This window comes from Chanos chanos, chromosome 16 (assembly GCF_902362185.1).
Source record: "Chanos chanos chromosome 16, fChaCha1.1, whole genome shotgun sequence".
Classification (NCBI taxonomy): Eukaryota; Metazoa; Chordata; class Actinopteri; order Gonorynchiformes; family Chanidae; genus Chanos; species Chanos chanos.
Window position 1 is genome coordinate 1,556,829 of NC_044510.1, and position 22,397 is coordinate 1,579,225.

General features: G+C 43.5%; 1 protein-coding gene and 1 non-coding gene across 3 annotated transcripts; both read left to right on the forward strand.

Moving 5' to 3' along the window:
• Nucleotides 1-688: 688 nt before the first annotated feature.
• On the forward strand, nt 689-19,047 carry jakmip2 (janus kinase and microtubule interacting protein 2). 2 transcript variants are annotated; one of them, XM_030793578.1, is made up of 20 exons: nt 689-817; nt 2,613-3,110; nt 5,112-5,321; nt 6,294-6,392; nt 6,855-7,001; nt 7,310-7,450; nt 8,019-8,075; nt 9,553-9,675; nt 10,393-10,521; nt 11,010-11,093; nt 12,195-12,257; nt 12,634-12,732; nt 13,973-14,071; nt 14,858-14,911; nt 15,049-15,114; nt 15,813-15,881; nt 16,200-16,277; nt 16,738-16,941; nt 18,079-18,144; nt 18,997-19,047. In XM_030793578.1, exons 1-20 carry the CDS (start codon nt 689-691, stop codon nt 19,045-19,047), a joined length of 2,466 nt encoding a protein of 821 aa, XP_030649438.1. The 2 variants fall into 2 exon arrangements, with proteins under 2 accessions (XP_030649438.1, XP_030649439.1); XM_030793579.1 differs by lacking the exon at nt 12,195-12,257.
• On the forward strand, nt 1,094-1,176 carry trnal-cag (transfer RNA leucine (anticodon CAG)). The gene has a single exon. It is a non-coding gene; the product is annotated as a tRNA-Leu (tRNA).
• Nucleotides 19,048-22,397: the final 3,350 nt, after the last annotated feature.

The following is a 22,397-nucleotide window of genomic DNA, read 5'->3' on the forward strand; positions in this document are numbered from 1 at the left end:
ATAGTGACTGTAGTGAAGGTCATAACTATAGTGACTGTAGTGACGGTCATAACTATGGTGACTGTAGTGACGGTCATAACAATAGTGACTGTAGTGACGGTCATAACTATGGTGACTGTAGTGACGGTCATAACTATGGTGACTGTAGTGACTGTCATAACTATGGTGACTGTAGTGACGGTCATAACTATAGTGACCTTAGTGACGGTCATAACTATAGTGACCTTAGTGACGGTCATAACTATGGTGACTGTAGTGACTGTCATAACTATGGTGACTGTAGTGACGGTCATAACTATGGTGACTGTAGTGACGGTCATAACTATAGTGACTGTAGTGACGGTCATAACTATAGTGACCTTAGTGACGGTCATAACTATGGTGACTGTAGTGACGGTCATAACTATAGTGACTGTTGCAATGTGTCGCCATCTCTACACTGGGGAGTGATTACTAGAGGAGAGTAATTACAGAGAGAGGGAGAGTTGGACTTGTTTATCTACAGCTGATACTCTACGTTCAGTGAGGACAAAGTTTGCTAATTTGATATGATTTTTCTTTCCTGCAGTTCTTCTGTCTGCTAGGATAATGAGGAAGAGACGGAATTGGAAACTTCTGTTGAACCTGTTGAAGAAGCAATGGCCATATGAGAGGATTTGAGGACTGGTAGGCGTTTGACCCCGCGGTAATGGCGAAGAAAGGACGAAGCAAGGGTGAGAAGCCTGAGGCTCACATCGCCGCCCTGCAGGCAGCCAACGAGGAGCTCAGGTCCAAACTGACCGACATTCAAATAGAACTGCACCAAGAGAAATGCAAGGTAGGACCAAAGACCCAACCTCACATGCTCACTCAGAATCAAACCATTTCTCAGTGACCACTCCCTGAATGCCAGCCTAAAACTGTACACAACAAAACAGAGTAGTTTGAAGGAGGTTCTGGGTGTCAGGGAAAGCAAGCCTGTGTCAGGTAGAGTGAATGGGTAAGATAACTGTGTGAAAGGGCAGGTGAATGTTTAACATCTGGACAAGATTGATGTTTTACTAAAACTGCAGTGTGATAGTGAGCAAACAATCATCAGTGTCATGCTCGTCAGGTCAAGATGGCCGAGCGGTCTAAGGCGCTGCGTTCAGGTCGCAGTCTCCCCTGGAGGCGTGGGTTCGAATCCCACTTCTGACAAGTTTTTTTTTTTTTACATGTTTAGATCTGTCTGTCTCAGAAGTCACTTTAGATAAAAGTGTCTGCTAAATGAATAAATGTAAAAGTAAGTATGTTTATTTAAACAATGAGATGCCAGCGAGACTTTGTTAAGAATGGTATGAACATAGTTTTTACTTAAACAGTAACAGGCTTTTTACCTAATAAAGTACCTGCTAAAATGACAGGTATTGACTCTCAGGTTTTACCCTAATCCATAGCTCAGACTGAAGCATTTGTGCAGAGCATTTGTCACATTCTAACTTCAGTGTAAATAAAGTCTGAACTGTTTAATTTGGACCAGACTTATGTATTAGCCAGGGCTGTGAGTTCTCCTATAAAATGCACTATGTGTCCTTATCTCTATGGCCCCAAACAGCACTCTCAGGGTTCACAGACTCAGTTTCCCTATGTCATCCCTCCTGAATTCACTCTGAATTCACTCTGAATCAGATCACCTCTGCAGAAAACACTCTCAGAGCTTGTTAACATGTTGAAATGCAGTACACAGAGCTGCATTCCTACAGACTTTCAGTTTAAACCCTAATCTTTTCCCTTCAGCAACTTCAGAATGTAAACATAAATTTACCTCTCAGTTCTGTTTTTTTTTTTTAATACATTAGTGTAGATTACTATAGTAATGTTTAATCAACCATTAATGTTGATAACAGTAGAGAGTGGGTTTTTTTTTTTTTGTATTTCAATTAAAGTCCAAAGCAAAAAATGGGAACATGTCCCTTCTTATCCTGAGTAAGGTCCTAACTGTGCTCAGCGGTATCACAGCAGGAGCGTGCACCAATACATTTACTGCAGATAAGCTGTTTGGCAGTGAAGGGTCTAAAATCTAACGCAACTATGTTTTGCTTAAGAAGCTTTTGTTCTCTACCACCATCAGTAAGGTTTTGAGAAGATCAAAATTTGTGACTATTTGTGTGGAGGGATGTAAAATAGTTTTCTAAGGCTTGACTGAAGTTGCAGTGATGGACATTAAGCACAGGTATACTTATCGCATATCGGCCATGGAAGCAAAGGATTTCCCTATCACTCCTGTTCAAACATTTATGCCAAGCACGACTTACAACATCTGGCCGATCTAACCGGCTCAGAAATTTATCCTTGGAGGATAGCTAAAAAGTGACAGCACTCCAGGTCATTGTTGGAGCCAAATATCTGCAAGAGCACTGTGATAATGGGCCCAGCCCCGGGCAGGGATCTCCAGAGCCCGTTGTGAATGCCACTATTTCACAATATGTTCCACTAACTCTTTTGTTTTTGCCACAGGCCACTGCTCTCCTCCCCTCCCCTCTCCTGGATGTGTACTGACAGTGTTCAGGCTAAGTCAATGGCACGCGGTGTTTCAGTGGCCTGTGTTATACTGTTTGTCGCTACGTATCGTAACCACTCTCTCCTCTGAGCAGGTGAGTAAGCTGGAGCGGGAGAAGGTGCAGGAGGCAAAGCGAATCCGCGAGCAGGAGCAGCACCGGCACACGGCTGCGCTCACGGAGCAGCGTGCCAAGTGGCACGAGGAGAAACTGAAGGAGCTAGCATCTCTGCGCGAGTCGCTAACGCGCCAGCATGAGCAGGAGCTGGCGCGTACCGTTAAGATCAAGGAGGGTGAGATCCAGCGGCTGCGGGCCGCTATCAGTGCCATGCGCGACGGCAGCGGCGAGAAGGTGCGCACGGCCCTGACGCTGGAGGCGCGAGAGGAGGCGCGGCGTTTCTTTGACCAGGAACGCGTTAAACTGCTGCAGGAGATCGCGGAGCTCAAGGCGTCCAAGAAGCAGACGGACGAAGCACTCAACACCGCGATCCAAGCGGACAAAATAAAAGCGGGCGATCTGCGGACTGAACACCAGGCTCACCAGGAGCAGATAAGCAAGATCAAATGGGACTGTGAGAGGGATATTCGCAGACTGGTAAAAAAAAAAACAAAAAAAAAAAAAACATTTTACGCTAACCCTAGCAAGCTATTGCTCCCACTAATGCAAAATGTATATTCTAATCTTTTTCCTAAACAAAGTCAAAAAAAAAAAAAAAAAAACTGTTGTTAAGGGTAGAGTGTTCAAAAGCTTGTTTTTGGCAAGGAAGTGGTCTGCTCAGCATATCAGCGAATCATTCACCTCTTGGCTTGCCCTGAAAGTTAACCTCACACAGATTAGTGCTTTTGCCCATTTTTGGTTTTCTGACCCTTCATGCTTTACTTGACAGGCACATACCTGTAGCTTACACAACTTGAGAAGAGAATCATAGAAAAAAAAGTGTGTCTCCGTAAAATACCCTCATTCTGGCTTTGTTTTCAGTCATTTATTCTTCAGGGTAACATAACATGATCAAACATTTGTTTATTCTCAAGCAAAGGTAGGCAGTTGTTTTATTTTGAAATCTCTAGAGCCTAATTAAGATCAAATAATACCAATCTCACCCATGTCAAATCACACTTAGTTGCTTGGCAACCTGATCAAGCTATGCTGCAAACAAGCCCAGTTCACCACTATCGGCTGTCTAGCAATATAAGGGTGCGTTCACTTTGATCTTTTTAGTCATTATTTTAAGTGATAGTGGGCTTATTTGTTAAGTGACCAAGTAAATGAAGTTAATTTACTCACTGACAGTTTTGTCAGAAAAGCGCTCTCAATTCGTCTTTGTAATACATTGCACAATTCAAACAACACAATGATTGGAGGTGCAAAACGATCCCAATTGAGATGCAGATATCTTAAAAACGCAGCTGTGCTCTGCAGGTCAGCCTGGGTAGACTTAGTGCACTGGAGGTATGGGAGGTAAGGGAACTGTGTGCGTTTGGTGGAATAGGCTGTGGCTGTTCTTTATGCAGGAAAGTGCAGAGCGCCGCGGGGTCAGGATCTCCTCCCGTGTCCTGAATTTGCCACATTTACCTTGAAAAACAAAATGAACCAAACTGTGCTCCTAGTTTCAACCTATGACTTTTCAATTGAACTATTCCAAAATTGTTTACTGTCAGTCCTTTAATCTAGGTTAGATTAAAACATCGCTTAAATATTTTACTCACTATATATGTAAATGAAAAATGGCCATACTGACAGACGAGGTGTCTTTATCTCTAATCAAATACCTATGATAGTTGAATTAGTGTCCATTTGTCTGACTAGGATCCATGATCCTCAGAGTAGTTTGGTGCCCACAGTGAAGTCTTGGTTGCTGACCTCAGCCTTTCTGGTCTCTGCCTTGCACACGTGTCTCTTTGCCTCACAGTTATAAACGTTTCCTGAAAGTCCAGACTGAATTAGACTGCAGGCAGCCACAGCCATAGCACTGGAACCAAAAACCTCCTCCGGTGCATGTTACAGGATTGTGTTACTTTGTGTTTCATTGAAATTCTGACTATAGTGTTAGTTATATTGCCAGAGTGACTGTTTTAACGCGGAGGTTTACACTGTCAGTGTAGGATACGGGGTTGTAAAAAAATGACGCATTCTGATGGGATGTCAGCGTGCCTTAGCATTACCGTTGGCAAGGCAACCTCAGACAGATAAAAGGCTGAAGAAAGCCTGAGGTTGTGATGAAAGCCTGAGGTTGTGAAGAAAAGCAACCCAAAGCCTCATATGAATATTAGTGCACAGCTACAAAAAACACAAGGACATAGTTGTTGGCCAAAGAATGTATTCATCATACGTATAGACCATGTCAGCATGTCAGAGGTGGCTGTCTATAAAGTCGCACCCCCAAAAAATTTCAACCTCCAAACTTCTTTCTGAAAACTGGATCAGTAATTTATCACATTTTCCACTCTGAAACGCCTCATCTCCTGAGTAGAGCAGAGTAGAGCATGTCTGCAGTATGCCAGTTAAACACCGTGACGTTTTGCCAAACAGTAAACAACCAAAGCCCTTCTGTTACTGAGACAGAAAACTGAACAGGACTTGTCCTCTGGTCTCTAGGTGGACGAGATTAAAGCGAAAGACCGGACTATCTTTGCTCTGGAGAAAGAGCTGGAGACTGCCACAGGCTTCGTGCAGAAGCTGCAGCTGCAGAAAGATGCCCTAGACGAGCAGCTGTTCCTCGTAAAAGAGGCGGAATGTAACCTCGGAAGCCCTAAGAGGGAGATTCCCGGCCGGGCAGGTGATGGAGCGGAGCATTGCGGAAGCCCGGTAAGTAAGGGCCAGGACAATTCGTCATAAAAAAAAAAATGTAAAAATGCATGCATAAAAAAATGTCACTGCTTCTGAGGTCTCTGTTCCATCCTTGACAAATCTATTAAAGTGTTCATGAAATCGAAAACTTCGAGAAAGAGGAAAAACTTAAATGATGGACATTCTGTTGGAGACACAAAAATGTTTTTCCCTCTCTCAGATTTAATGCTTAAACAAGCATTTCTCCATAATGCATAGATGGAAATTGTTAGTCATTTTTATATAACACATGTTTTTCTTCTTTTTCGTTAGTTTTTTCTATCTATCCATCTATCTATCTATCTATCTATATGTATAGATAGATAGATAGATAGATAGATAGATACATTAGCAGTCAATACACTGAGGATATATGAAGAATTCTTTAAAATCTTACCTAAGAATGTGTGATCCTAATAGGTCGTAGACTGCAGCAGTTGCTGGTTTTAGACTGGAACCCTTGCTGGTCCTAGGCTGGGATGCTGGCTGGTTTAAATGATGGGCAGGTTATTGCCAAACTTGTGTGAGCAGGCATTTTAGGAAGTGCCTCATATAATATGAACTGCCCTGGAAATAATCAAATTTGTGACGGGTATAGCCGCATGACTTTCAATATTTTCCGATTACAAAATAGCCTTCTCTGTTATATGTGAGTATATGGAGGCTTTCTGCATCTGATTTTGACCTAATAAAATATGCTTTTGTTTGCTTCTTTGTATACTGCGCTTTTGTTTTTGAAGAATGTATTATCCATTGATAAAACAGGCAGTAGGACAAAGAAATCACTGTCTGGTATTCCGGATTCGTTTTCCCTGATGTTCCAGTGTTGTTTTTAATGCATTTACGTTACGCTTTCCGAGGTAAATGTGAAAACAAGCGGAAAAACAAAGTTACGGACAGAATGTACATTGTGCGCAGGACGATTTGAGAACATGTGTATCTTGTTTTCAGGACATGAGAAGGAACCAGAGACGTATTGCTGAACTGAATTCAACTATCCGTAAATTGGAGGATCGTAACACGCTATTGGTTGATGAGAGAAACGAACTGGTATGTTCCTAAATCACTTAAGCTATCAGAGGACCTTTCAGATACCTGAGGAAGTCTTTCCAAATGCCATGTGATAGCTGAGCTGTCTACCCTTTGTCTTTGTATCTTCAAAATCATGCACAGCACAGCCTTTTCCTCCAAACATCAATTCATATCTTTTTTCTTTTCTTTTTTTAATTATTTATTTGTATTATTTTTTATCTGTCAATCAAGCATAATGTGTGTATGCACATAAAACATGTTGGGGCGTATGTGTGTGTGTGTGAGTGTGTGTGTGTGTGTGTGTGTGTGTGTGTGTGTGTGTGTGCGCGCGTGTGTGTGTGTATGTGTGTGTGTGTGTGTGTGAATGTGTATGTGTGTGTGTGTGTGTGTGTATGTGTGTGTGTGTGTGTGTGTGTGTGTGTGTGTGTGTGCACATGTGGTCCCAACTCTTCACTTCTCACTCTCTCTCTTTTCTCCAAGCTGAAGCGTGTGCGTGAGGCGGAAAAGCAATGCAAACCTCTGCTTGACAAGAACAAACTCCTGAGCAAGAGGAACGATGAGCTCACTCAGTCCCTGCAGCGAATGGAGGACAAACTCAAAAGCCTAACCAAGGAGAACCTTGAGATGGTGAGCATTCACACACATGCGCAGGCGCACACACACACACACACACACACACACACAGGTATCGATCATGAGACGTCAGTACACACAGTAATCGGCGGTAAGGGGACGGCGTCAGAGTTGACTCGAGGTCTTTTATGAGTATCAGTGATGAAATCTTAACCGATGTACTTTTGACATGCAGCATCAAGTTACAGCCTCATGATCCATCTAAGGACTTAATCATACTTTTACGGCGTGGACGGACTGACGGGTTTAGAGGAAATCAGTTTATTTGAGATACAAAGGAACTGTTTCTCCTCTCGCCGCAGAAAGAGAAGATCAGTTCTCATCCTCCGCTGAAGAAGCTGAAGTCTCTGAATGACCTGGATCAGGCCCACGACGACCAAGAGATTGAGTTCCTGAAGCTGCAGGTTCTGGAGCAGCAGAGCATGATCGACGAGCTGACAAGGGTCAGTCCGCATGACATTCTCTCTGTTTAACAGAGCTTAGTGAAGAGACATTCACATTACATTGGTTCTAAACAACCATGGATTTTGTATTGTAAAAATCTTTCTGTCCGAGAGAAACTGAATATGAGCAGATTGCTTCCTCACTGCTGGCTTCATGCAAACAGTAAATGAGAGCAGGCATATGTCAAATCAAACATAATTTGAACAGTCATGTGTAAAATCGAATGTTCACGTATGTCAGTGAATTTAGAAAGCCGTCTTCCAGTCCATCCAGCCTAAAAAGACGAGGCTTCAGGTGGAGTCCTCACGTTTTAGTAGACTTACCATGGACCAAATCATTATCTCTCTTTCTGCTTATTTTCCAGAAAGTTCACATTTTTTTCTGTAATATGGAGGAAAAAATCTCCATATCAGACACTGTCTGATTTCAAGTCACAATCAGCACCAGTTCCAGCTGTGATTCTTAACCCAATACACAAGGCTTGGCCTGTTCATGGTATGTGCAGTTGGTATAGAAGCAGTCTTATGGAAGCTGTCACACGCGCGTGTGTTTATTTTTCTTTTTCAGGATAGAGAAAAGCTTCTTCGAAAGAAGAGGCATAAACGAAGTTCCAGGCCCATAAAGGTATAGAAACACAGATTTGTTTTGGTTTGTTTGTAAAAACATAAATAAGTAAAGAGCGAAACGGGACATGGTATCAGCATATATTCTGTCATCTGCTGACCATGTATTAGTTGATACAAGCCACAGATAGTGCTAGAGCAGAAATAGTGCAGTGTAACTGTGACAAAAGATAAATACTTCGTAAGATTATTTAATCTCCAGTCTGCCATGAGAGAGTCAAACACAAACAGAAAGTTTGCACAGAGAAATAGTTACTATGGAGTCACAGGTTAACAGAATTACAGTACCAGGGAACAGCTGAGGCTCCTTATCCATCACTAAAATTGTGTTAGATTAAGGTCAGGGAGATACTATGGGCTCTCTCTCTCTCTCTCTCTCTCTCTCTCTCTCTCTCTCTCTCTCTCTCTCTCTCTCTCTCTCTCTCTCTCTCTCTCTCTGTCTCTCTCTCTCTCTCTCTCTCTCACTTTCCTCCTCTCCTCCCTTCCTCACTTCTCTGAAGATAGAAAAGTACCCATCCTTTTCATTTGCAGTGTCCTAATAGAACAGGGCCAAACTGAAGAGATGAACCTTAGGAAAATCCCCACATGTCTCAGTACCACAGCCTGCTGTCAGTTATGTAGTATGCACTGAGTAAGGTCAGGTGGTCATCTTTGTATGTTCTCCTCTGCTGATCTCAGAGGAGTCTAGAGAAAGAGACTGTTACACACACAGTAAGCCTCTTTTGACATGGCAGAAAATGATTCTAGTCATAAGTGTCTAACATTGTTTATGGCAGGGGTTGTATTTTATCAATGACTGAATTTGATTAATGAATTTGATTGATGCTTGTGTTGTTAACATAGCCCATGTCCACTGAAGGGTTACTGTTTGTTTTCCTTTGCAATTGTGTGGTATGGTTTCTGACTGTGACTGTGGTATGGTTCCTGACTGTGACTGTGACTGTGGTATGGTTCCTGACTGTTACTGTGTTATGGTTTCTGACTGTGACTGTGGTATGGTTTCTGACTGTGACTGTGGTATGGTTCCTGACTGTGACTGTAACTGTGGTATGGTTCCTGACTGTGACTGTGGTATGGTTCCTGACTGTGACTGTAACTGTGGTATGGTTCCTGACTGTGGTGTGGTGTGGTTTCTGACTGTAACTGTGATGGTGACTGTGACTGTGGTATGGTTTCTGACTGTGACTGTGTTATGGTTCCTGACTGTGACTGTGACTGTGGTATGGCTCCTGACTGTGGTGTGGTTTCTGACTGTAATTGTGACGGTGACTGTGACTGTGGTATGGTTCCTGACTGTGACTGTGGTATGGTTCCTGACTGTGGTGTGGTTTCTGACTAACTGTGACGGTGACTGTGACTGTGGTATGGTTTCTGACTGTGACTGTGGTATGGTTCCTGACTGTGGTGTGGTATGGTTTCTGACTGTGACTGTGTTATGGTTTCTGACTGTGACTGTGTTATGGTTTCTGACTGAGCAGAGGCACATTGTAGTGGATACGTTCTTTGGCTATGATGAGGAGTCCATGGACTCAGAGACCTCCTCCGTGGCCTCCCTGCGGATGGACCGCACTCCAGCCACGCCGGACGAGGACCTGGACGAGGTGAGTCTAATGAAAGAGAGTGGCACATGTGATGGAGGCAGAGGAGTGAGAGAGATCCATCCTCTTCTCTTTTACTGTTTCTCTTTCCGTTTCCACTTTCACTCTGTCTCTCTCCATCTGTCCACTCAATCTGTTTCACTACTGTCTTTGCTATATATCTTGTTCAGTGGCTCGCTATCCCTCTTTTCTCTCTGTTTTTTCCCCTTTGGATTAATGTGCTCCTAGAATTCTTTTCCGTCACAGTGGATCTCTCACTAATCTGTTACTTAACACTCAACTTCCCTTTGTTTCCCTGTTTTATCTGATTGCATGTGTATGTTTGTGTGCGTGTATGCGTGTGTGTGCGTGTGTGTGTGTACGTTCGTGCGTGCGTGTGTATGTGTGTGTTTGTGTATGTGTGTGTGCGCATGTGTGTGCGTACATGTGTATGTGTGTGTTTGTATATGCATGTGTGTGCGTGTGTGCGTGTGTGCGTGCGTGTGTGTGCGTACACATGTATGTGTGTGTGTACGTTCGTGCGTGCGTGTGTATGTGTGTGTTTGTGTATGTGTGTGTGCGCGTGTGTGTGCGTACATGTGTATGTGTGTGTTTGTGTATGCGTGTGTGTGCGTGTGTGTGCGTGTGTGCGTGCGTGTGTGTGCGTACATGTGTATGTGTGTGTTTGTGTATGCGTGCGTGTGCGTATTTGTGTGTATGTTCGTGCGTGCGTGCGTTCAGAGTCTAGCAGCGGAGGAATCAGAACTGCGCTTTCGGCAGCTGACGCGGGAGTACCAGGCTTTACAGAGAGCTTACGCCCTGCTGCAGGAGCAGAAAGGAGGAGTGTTTGACGCAGAGATGGAGGCAAAGGTTGTACTGAGATCTGTCCAAAGAGCTGTGTGTCACATTACCCTCAAACTCAATCATTAAATAATCGGTTAGGCTGAACTGGAACATTGCCTACCAGATCTTGCCTTGTTTTGCATAACGTATGCCTTGTAATTTAGATAATACATAGAATGTAGGGTATAAATTGGTTGTTCATGTAGTACTCGTGGCATTGTTGCATAACGCTCGACTTAAACAGGGCCCTTGTCACTCTGAAACATGATCTGAGTTGACCCTGATGGTCAAAGTCTGTAAGATTTACAAACTGGACTGTGTGTAAATATGTATTGGAGGAGAAACGTCTGTAGCGTGTGGTAAAGCTGGAGTGGGTGCTGTCGGGCGAGTCTTTCTTTGCCGTGGTCATTTAGTGTAACGTCTTTGTTGTCAGCGGAGAGGCGGACCGTTTGCTCTCCTGCTGTGCTGTGATTGGTCGGCTGATTGTTGTGACTAATGGCAGTGTTGTATTGCAGGCTCACGAGCAGCTCCAGGCTGATGTCCAGCGGTACAAAGCCAAAATAGAGGACCTGGAGAAAGAGCTCACGCACAAAGGACAAGTGAGTCGTCTGAGCTTTGTCTCCAACCACGGCGCACACCTCAGCTATAGGAAAGACTGTCACACAGTTCTCTGAGAGCTGGCTATACCAGTGTGTTATGGAATTGTCTTTAGACGAATTATGTTAGCTCTTTCTTTTTTTTTTTGTCTTTGTTTTCTCTGACTGATTTATAACTGAGATGTCAGAAATGACATGTGAATGTGACAGTCCATATGGTATTACCCCGACTTACTGTCTGTTGGTGTTTGTTGTTTTTGTATGGCAGATCAGGGAATTGGAAGCTATCATCTTGTGCTAATAGTTTAAGGGGGTTCTTTCTGCATTGAGTTATAGTCGTTTGAGTTAACATGACATACACACCTAGTTTTGGGTTGCACACAAAGAATAAAATGAGCTCTAAGGAACTGTTCATCTCTGTTAGGAGACACATTTCACTAGGAATAGTTGTAACCCTCTGTTGCCTTAATTGTCTCTAATAAACAAGTCCATATTCTACCATGTCAGGAGAGTGGAATAACTGTTGGTTGTGGCAGTTGAAATGTTGATTGACCTGGCTTAAAATTTCATTGAGTTTTGTGACTAAGTTGCTGAATTTAATTAACATGTGTGTGACGGGCTGTCGTGAGAGATTAGAGTCACTGAATCAAAGAGAGAGAAGTCAGGGCCCTGTATTGATTGCTCTCCATTTGTTCGGCTGAAGTGGGTCAGGGGTTTTTGGTTTGTCACAGGCTTCTCTTTCTGCACATTACCCCGAAAAGGCATATAAAAACACATCTATGGCTGCCTGCATCAAGCATGATATTTAGGAAGCTTAAGGAGCGTGTTCTAGGAGTATTAATTCTTGGAGAATTTATGGCATCCCAGTAGATGAAAGGCTTCATTGAGACAGTGTCGCTATCATTAATGAAGTCTGAAACCACTACTGATGTATCATAGCCACATGTGGAAACTTGTTAACTGATATCAACTGGAAACAGTGTGGGGGGGGGGGGGTGGCCAGACACTGTTTGACAGAAAGAGGTCTGGTCCAGAGAGGCACATGAGCTGGTGGTAATGTGATTTTCACACGTAATGTTTCATAATGCCCCGCCCCCCTGGCAGGACTCCATATGGGTGGAAGAGAAGCAGCTTTTCCTCAGGCGGAACCAAGAACTGCTGGAGAAGGTCAGTGCATCACTGACCTCAGGTCACTTGTGTTTAAATCGTTGCATAATGAAGATTAGAGTACTATCCGGTAAAAACTGATCCCAAACCAGAAAATCAGAAAAATACATATACAAAAGATCTCTTACATCTCTCGTATATCTTTTTTATTCTGAAAAATGCAATCATTTTAAATTGATATCAAAGGCAATATTTTTGTCTAGAGCGTGAAGCGTTGAATGAATAGCGTTTTTTGTTTCAGTTGAGTTTTTCTTTAATATGGACTATGGAAGCGTGTTGTGAGTGCAGTGAACTGTGAGATGGAGATGGAGTGTGTGGAAGGAGGTGTAATGACAGATGATAACTCCTCACTGTGACTCCTCACTCTGTCTAACAGTTGGATAAGATGGACACAGAGAACGGAAGACTCCAGCAGGAGCTACAGGACTCCAAAGACCAGAATGAACTGCTGGAGTTTCGTATTCTGGAGCTGGAGGTTGGCCTGCTTGTCTTCTTCTCTTTGTCTCAGTCTCTGTTTTTAACTTTTTGCTCTTTAACCGGAGGGTTAGTATGTATGTCCTGGTGTTTGATCGCTACGTCGTTGCTGGGGACACATTGTTCAGGTTCTACCTGTAAGTGTCAAAAGCACTCATTTCTACACAATTTCCAAAGTCGTATCATTTAATTAAAGTAAAGTAAACTGCATGACTTTCTGGGCCAGAGAAATAGAATAGAGATCTAAATATCCACTGGACTGAGACAGCCAGCTACACACACACAAACACACACACACACACACTCACACACACCCACACACACACACTCACACACACACACACACACACACACACACACGCATCCGTAGTCAGTTTTTCCCAGTTCCTTGGCCTTGACTGTGTGTTGCATGTTAATGAGGCTTACACAGCTGAAAGGCCTTTTGAAATGCAGATTGGCCCCTCAGCATCACGCCTGGTCCAAGACTTGGATTGGTGGCATAGATGAACACAACACCGCCCTCTAGTGGACGGAGACTGAATGTTTTCAGTAGTAGTACTGACCCTCTGTCTCTTTGCTGACACTCTGAATAGTCCCAATCTGAATTGACAATTGTCTGGTAAACTTTTAACCTTCTGAGTTTTTAAATTAATATTTAGATTTTGGGGGGAAAACGAACTATCCCTAAAAATTTTGATGTCCAAATCAGAACCTGGGTGATGACATTGTGATGTTACACAAGCCAAGAAAAGCAAGAGATTCTTTGGGTCTTGTCTTGATTCTGTTTAAAGCTGTGTTCAGAGCTAGGGTATTTCAGTGCCTTTCATCAGATACAGTCACTGAATTGGCATATGACGGATGATTTTTGTCATTTGAACAGTTTATTGGACTGATTTGAAGAATAATCTCTCGGATGTTTTTTTTTTTTTAATGTATAAAAAGAGAAAATACAGCATTGCAGAATTTTGAGCTTCATTAATTTAACTGATTAAAGTTTTCAGAGAGTAGAGGCTTTAAACTATCGGATTAATGCAGAACCTTATTTTTGCCCAAGACAGTCATTTTTCATTTTATTTTAATGGAATAGATTCTCACAGAGCTCTTCTGTGTTTCTCTGGGCAGCCACTCGGTTGTGTTTTACTCCATGAGAAATGATCAAAGTGTTGTATTTCTTTAAGAACGTAACGTATCTGAGTGTTTGATTTGATGAGATTGTTGTTTGGTTGTGTGTGATGTTGCAGGAGCGAGAGAGGAGGTCTCCTCCATTCAACCTTCAGGTACATCCCTTCTCAGAAGGAGTCAGCGCTCTCCAGATCTACTGTATGAAAGAGGGAGTCAAGGTACATGAGAGCTCCTCTACACAAACAAACTCCTCTTTATCTGATCCTTTCTGTTGGCTTTTGATTTTCACTAAGACGATTCTAGCTTGGAAATGTGTCAGGTCATATGCCCAAACGTAATGAGGATGTAATCAAAGGCCTGTGTCTCTGATCAGTGTGGCTCCTGGTGATTTTCCACTGTCTCTATATGACCTGTTCACCTCGTGAAAAGAGGAATTCGGGGTCAAAGAGGAAATTTGCCAAACATAAGGTCAAAGAGAGAATGAATGTGGGCGGCCATGAGGACCACTGTTTTACAGAGTAAACTGGGTTTGAGTTGTCCTCGCTCTCACAGGGGAAGAAGGAGGAGTCAGGGCAGCTCGCTGAACTGTGTTCGTTCACTGTCTGTCCAGCGGCCACTGTACTGCCTGCAAAGGGAATAAAAGAATGGGTGTGAACATCTCTGAGTTTCAATACTGGAGAAAATAGCAACAGCATTTTCATTCTGTGTGTGTGTGTGTGTGTGTGTGTTGTGTGTGTTGTGTGTGTGTGTGTGTGTGTGTGTATGTGTGTGTTGTGTGTGGTGTGTGTGTGTGTGTGTTGTGTGTGTGTGTGTGTATCAAGCAGTCATGGAATTATCATGATCTTACTTAAATAAGAGTTTGGTTTACAGTTTGTTTACAGCACAGTGAAGAAAAGGTGGTTATAAGAGAATGAGGTCTAAAGATATGAGCAAACATTCACATTCCTGAAATGCTTATTGTACAATGAGTGGTTTCTAACTGACGATTTCCGCCCTTCCTGCAGGACGTCTGTATACCTGACTTGATCAAACTGCTAGATATTCTTGGAGATAATGGGGTAAGTATAAAAAAACTGAGTCGAAACTTAAATATCAGAATGGAAATTTTCACTGTCCCAAACCTGGACATGTTTTTTTTTTCTGCGTTTTTTGAGTGGAGATTTAGCACTAAATCTAACTCTGCTTTTCCCTGCAGAACCTCCGAAATGAAGAGCAAGTGGCCATTATTCAAGCCAGCACCGTCCTGTCCCTGGCTGAGAAGGTTTGTTTCCATAGTGACCATTTGGCCGGAACATGGATATAAATAAGCCCTTTCTATTCTTTTTTTTTTTTTTTTTTTAACCCGTTTTGATCACATTGTGTATTCTGAGAGTACATATTAAATATAAACAAGTTCAGTTTATTTTTTTTAAACCCATTCAGATCACATTGAATGTTCTGAAGGTAAATATTAAAGCAGTGAGTCCTGTTTGTGTTTTTGGACTTTGGCGTTAAGAACGAAACCTACATTTACTTCTGGTTACCCCCTGACTCTGGCATCATCGTTGTGTCTGATATCAGTCATATCCTTGGTCTCGTGCTTCACTAACACGACGAGAGAGACAGACAGTGCACTCGTGTGTTCACTCAGCCTGGTCAGGGTTGAAATGCTTCGAGCCACAGTGCTGTCTGTTTACGACTGAAGCACAAAACAGCTAATAAACTTCAAAGTCTGGAACACAGAACAACATATAAACTTCTACAAACTGACAGTTTTTCTCTTTCTGTTCTCAACTTAAAACTGCATTAAAAGAATTTGAAAGTACAGAAGAAATCTCTGTTAGCTGCCATCTTATGTCATACCCTTTTCCCTTACATCTTATTTCCATGTCCCTCTGAAGTTTTGCTCCAGAGTCCTGGGATGGGATGTGTGATGGAGCTGCTGATGTGCATTTGGTGTGTGTCTTTGTCTCCCTCTAGTGGATACAACAGATAGAAGGCACAGAGGCGGCTCTCCATCAGAAGATGATGGACTTGGAGCTGGAGATGGTGAGACATTCCTGTCCGGTCTCACTCCCGTTCTGTTCGCACAAACTTCAAAGAACAGTTTGTTGCAGTTTCAGTAATACTCAGTTATGATGATACTGACAGACATGCGCTGTGTGAGGAAAAGGTGCTCTCTGAATGTTTGTATCTGTATGTGACACTGACGTTGGAGAATGTGTCGTATTCCAGAGGCGAGGCATCAGAGAGCAGTGTTACTCATTCTTATGGACTGGCTACAGCGTGAGAAAAACCACTCTGACCAGCCTGATTTGCCCTGTGTGATTTGGGTCTGAATATGTTGCCTGGTCTTACTGTCCACAGGAGATGTTTTGTAAGCAGAAGGGTTACCTGGAAGAGGAGCTGGATTATAGGAAACAGGCTCTAGACCAGGCCTATATGGTGAATGATGCTTTTTTTACTGTTATGTAAAGCATTTGTCTTCTATATGTTATATTTGGACAATGAAACCACTACTATATACTGTATTATACACTATTATACAAGTCAGGTCATGTAAAGATAGCTTAATAAACTTTACCCATTATTATTGTTTCTTCTGTTTGTGTGTGTGTGTGCCTGTGCACGTGTGTGTGTTTGTGTGTGTGTGTGTGTGTGTGTGTGTGCGCGTGCGTGTGTGTGTGCCTGTTTGCACGTGTGTGTGTGTGTGTGTGTGTGTGTGTGTGGTGTGTTTGTGTGTGCGTGTGTGTGTGTATGCCTGTTTGTGTGTGTGTCTGTGTGTGTGTGTGTGTGTGTGTGTGTGTGTGTGTGTGTGTGTGTGTGTATGCCTGTTTGTGTGTGCGCGCGCGCGCGTGTGTGTGTGTGTGTGTGTGTGTGTGTGTGTGTGTGTGTATCCTCATAGCAAATCCAGGAGCTGGAGGCCACGCTGTATAACGCCCTGCAGCAGGATAAGGTGATAAAGTATGGCGAACCTCTGAGTGATTTACAGAAGGACGAGCTGCGCACGGCTGTGGAGAAACTGCGCAGACAGATGCTCAGGAAGAGCCGAGAGTACGACTGCCAAGTCTTACAGGAGAGGATGGAGCTGCTCCACCAGGCTCATCAGGTACACACACACACACACACACACACGCCCAGTGTCTCTATGTCTCACTGTGTCTCTACCACACAGACACACACACGCCCACACCCAGTGTCTCTATGTCTCACTGTGTCTCTACCACACACACACACACACGCCCAGTGTCTCTATGTCTCACTGTGTCTCTACCACACACACACACACACACACACGCACACACACACACACACACACACGCACACAGTGTCTCTATGTCTCACTGTGTCTCTACCACACACACACACACACGCACACAGTGTCTCTATGTCTCACTGTGTCTCTACCACACACACACACACACACACGCACACACACACACACACACACACACACACGCACACAGTGTCTCTATGTCTCACTGTGTCTCTACCACACACACACACACACACACACACACGCACACACACACGCACGCCCAGTGTCTCTATGTCTCACTGTGTCTCTACCACACACACACACACACACACACACACACACGCACACACACACACACACACACACACAGTCTCTATGTCTCACTGTGTCTCCACCACACACACACACACACACAGACAGTCTCTATGTCTCACTGTGTCTCTCCTATACACACACACACACACACACACACACACACACACACGCTTGCATACATGACACCAGGCATTTTCTTTAAATAAAGAAGCACAGGCATAGATGGTAAAGACTTCTTCAGTTTATTTGACTGCACTTCCCAAGACTGGGCGAACTTGTTAGAGAAGGCAAAACAGGACACACTCCTTCTTCTAGAACTTTACATTAAACCAACCTGCAGTATGAATTCTTCTTTATCTGTTAAGCTTAAACTGCTGCCAAGTCTGTACTGCCACCTACTGGTGGAGTGTTAAAACAGTAACACAGGAAGACAGAAATGAACACAATGTGAGGCAGTAGCCATGTAAAAACGATAAGAGCAGCCTGCTGCTGTTACGATATATGCACTAAAACAAAAGAATTACTCTCAGGTCCTACACACACTCAGCAGAAAAGCACAGCTCCGGTAGTGGTGGTGTTCAGAGTACTTCCACAGTGGGGAGATTATCTTTGAAAAAGCTTCAGGTGCAGAGTCTAAAGAAAGCTCTTTTACTTCTCTCTCTGATCCTTCAGAGAATCCGCGACCTGGAGGATAAGACAGACATCCAGAGACGACAGATTAAAGATCTTGAGGAAAAGGTGAGGTGGCTTTTTTTTTGAAGTTCTCAGTGTCACATCTCCTCTCCGGTTTTCTCCGCAGTCACCCAGCCTCTGTGCGCTTCAGCTTAAAAAGAGAAACGAGAAAAATCTAACCAAGTGAAATATGAATGTTCTCCCTGCTGCACTCTCCTCTACCGCACTGACAAAATGAAACATTACCTGTTTATGGTGTTTTTTTTGGGGGGGGGGGGGGGGGGGGGGGGGTTGAGTCACTGAGGCTTGTTCTTTTAGTCATATTACAGTCTCTACCTGACACCCCCTCTCTCAGATTTCCCCCAGTGCAGCACCCTTTAGCACCCTATTCATTTCAGAGATGTTGAGTAAGATTTGTATTCGACCACACAAGCAAATATAATGTAATCTCAATGCACTTTGGTCAGTATCACTTACATACTGTGGCATATGGAGTGTGGTTATTCCAAAGCATGTGATGAAGTTAGAAATATACGACTGTCATGCATTTGTGGGTGTCCACACATACACACCCTGCGTTAATGCACTTTCGCTCTCTCAAGCTTTCGGTATCCTGAGTCAAAATGATGCCTCCTCCATATATACCTTTATCTCTCTTCACTGTTACTAACACACTCGTGTTCTGTCTTTCCTTCCCCCCCCCCTCTCTCTCTCTCCCTCTCTCTTTCCTTTCTCTTTCTCTCTCTCTCTTTCGCTCTCTCTCTCTCTCTCTCTCTCTCGCTCTCCCTCTCTCTCTCTCTCGCTCTCGCTCTCGCTCTCTCTCTCTCTCTCTCTCTCGCTCCCTCTCTCTCTCTCTCTCTCTCTCTCTCCCGCTCTCGCTCTCGCTCTCTCTCTCTCTCTCTCTCTCCACCACTGCAGTTTTTATTTCTCTTCCTGTTCTTTTCCCTTGCCTTTATCCTTTGGCCTTGACGTCTGTGAGTCCTCCAGTGAAAGAGGTGAGTTGAATTTAGTGAAGAGTACGCGGCAGGGCTCCGGGGCTCTGTCCTGACTGTCTCTGCTTTGGCTCCACTGCCCTGTCTGTCTGCCTGTACGTCTAATTATAGATAGTGGAACACAGGAGAAAGAAGCATAACACATGCCTTGATAATAACATTGTTTAACCAATCTGTATGCATTCCTTTCAGTGTACCATGTAATGCACCGTAATGTACTATTCTCATTATAACTCACTTTTGTTTGTTTTTTTTTGCACATATTCTTACCTAGAATAGTTTATGTCACAAAATGCTTTATAGTTATCAGTAGAAAATGTTTCTAGCAGAAAACACAAATCTTTGTCCAGAGGTCACAAACTGATTTCCGTTTCTTAATTGATCACAAATCGTATTTACACATTACTCATGGCTGCTGCAGAAAAACACAACGTGTATTTCATTTGCTTGTGTATAGAACACATATGTTTTTGTTATTATCCCAACTTGATTTTATCAGCTGTAGAAGGTTTCATTTGACAAGGTGCAGAATTTTAAAGAATAAGTCAAAAGCACTCAGTTGTCATTCGTAAGTCAGCTGTGAAATCTGGATGGTACCAGTGTCCAACTGACACCATCATTAATTGATCATTAATTGATTGGTAATGCATCTTTTAAGCGCCGATCTTTGTCTCTGCAGGCTGTGGGTCCGTCCGGTGTTCCAGTGAGTGAAAGCAGTAGTTTTTCTCTTGTGACGACTCAAGCCTTGCCTGTGGCCGTGTTTGTTTTGTGCGAGTGGACATTGATTAGTCAGGAGGCAGTGACAGACGGGACACTTTTTCTTTACGGTTCATACCTGATGCTGCACTGGACATGACCCCCCTGGGTCAGGGAGGACTCAGCTCTGCCTACACACACACGCGCGCGCGCACGCACACACACAAACACACCACACACACACACACACGCACGTGCGTGCACACACACACACACAAACGCACGCACACACACACAAACACACCACACACACACACACAAACACACCACACACACACACACACACACGCACCACACACACACGCACCACACACACATGTGCACACACACTCATACACATACATATGCCCACACACATTCATACACACACTCATACACATACTCACACACACACCCATACACATACATATGCACACACACATTCATACACACACACACTCACACACATTAATACTCACGCTCATACACACACATGCTCTCACACACATACACATACACACACGCACATGTGCACACACACACACATATTCGTACTCACAAAAACACGCACGTGTGCACACACACACATACACGCACACCTGTACCGACTCACAGACATGAAGTCAACCAAAGTCTGGAGGATTTTATCTCTGCCATGCAGGGGAAAACCTTGCCCATCTACAACCCCGTCTACCACTCGAACCATGAACAAAGGAAAAGTTGCGTTTCAACACCCTGACCACCAGAGGCATCAGAGTCTCCTAGTAATACTCTCCCTCTATCTGTCTGTCTCTCTGTCTGTCTCTCTCTCTCTCTCTCTGTCAGACACACGTGCATGAACATACAGATGACAGACTTAAACCTGTATGGGACGCTCTTGTAGGCGCAAACACACACGCACACACACACACATCACCTCTCCCTCACAGGAATTTAGAGATGTGACTCAGGACCTGTGAGGGAAGTGCCAGAAGAGTCTTCTCTGCTGACAGGACCCCTCAGGAGAGCTGTCTCTCTCAGTGCCTGTAAACAAATCTGAATGAGACTGGAGGAGAGGGAGAGACAGAGAGAGAGAAAACAGCCCACCGCTCTAACGCCACACTCCTCACTCCCTGACTAGTCCTTTGTAAAATGCCCTTTCAGAGACTACTGCTTTTCTTTCTAAATACAGACAGCAGGACAGAGAAAAATGCTCTCTGGTTTCTGTGCTCTGATCCTTTCTTTCTTTCTTTCTTTCTTTCTGTCTTTCTTTCATTCTTTCTGTCTTTTTTTTTTTTTACTGGCCATGGAACCCACTATGTACAACTCTTTCCTCATGAGGATGGTTCCTGTGACTGCTATGTAATATATAAGTATATATGTTTGTTCATATGTATATGTGTCTAAGGGTTCCTGCTGTCTTTACCTACCCATATGTGAATACTCCTTCTCTCTCTCTCTCTGCGGCTTGAACAGTAGAATTGCTCTGCAGTTTATAACCATTACTAATAAACTATAAATTGCACTTTTTATTGTGGTGATGGCTGCAAATGAAAATTTACTTTCTAACTTCGTTCCAACACCTCGAGATTTGAAGGTCCCTCTCCTTTTTCTGACACCCCCCCCCCCCCCCCCCCCCCCCCGGACCCCTGCCCTTTTCACGTTCTACTCTTTGAAAAGTGAATAACTCTAACCTGCCAGTTGGGGGGAACATTGACAGATGGAGTTTGTGTGGAATGATGTTTGAAGCTCCCTTTAAAACTGCTCTCCTGGTCTGTAAAATACATCTGGGTGTTTAGCATCAGCACCATGTTTCCACTGACTGACATTTCATTAAAGTTACTCTAAATACCTCTACAGAATATGTAATGGGTTTGTTTTGGTTTTCTTTTTTTTTTTTTCTCTCTGTTTTGTGCTGTGTGGAAAATGTTCTCTCACCCATCTTGCATGAGCAGTGCAGTGCTCCATAATCCCGTTAACTGACCCAGGTTCACACAGTTTGGCTGTGCCTTCACAATATGACCCAACTCATTTTATCTCACATTAGGGAAATTTACCTCAAAATGTATGCAGTACAGAACAGCTTGGCTGAGAACAATCTCTGGTCAGTAATTCTACTGAAGGAGGTAGAAAAGGCAACTTTAAGGTATTCACTGCGGACTTTCTTGAGAAAACGACTTTTAAACAATGGCAATGTATTTTGTAACATTTCATTTGCAATGTCATATGGGTGTAGTGGAGAACAACAAGTCATGTTAGTGTAATGCAGATCATGTCATATTAGAGTGATTCGGTTTCACATTAGATTAATGCTGCTGTCTTCCAAAAGAAGCAGTTCCCATTCTGTTCACACTGACATCATGTGACTGGAAAAACATCAAAACTCCAGAAGGTTCTACGAAGGCTGCACGGTTTCATACCTCGGCAAGGCATAAATTAGGTCAGTCTAATGGAGAGAGGATGATGGGGTTCTGTATCCCTCAAATGTAAACAGAGCTCCACTCCAAATTCTGCCCCTGCTGTAATAAGAGAAAGTTGGTGCAATGTATACCCTCTCTACTTTATTCTTCTGTATCTCTGCTTACCTTCCTGTTTTTCAATATTAATGACTTC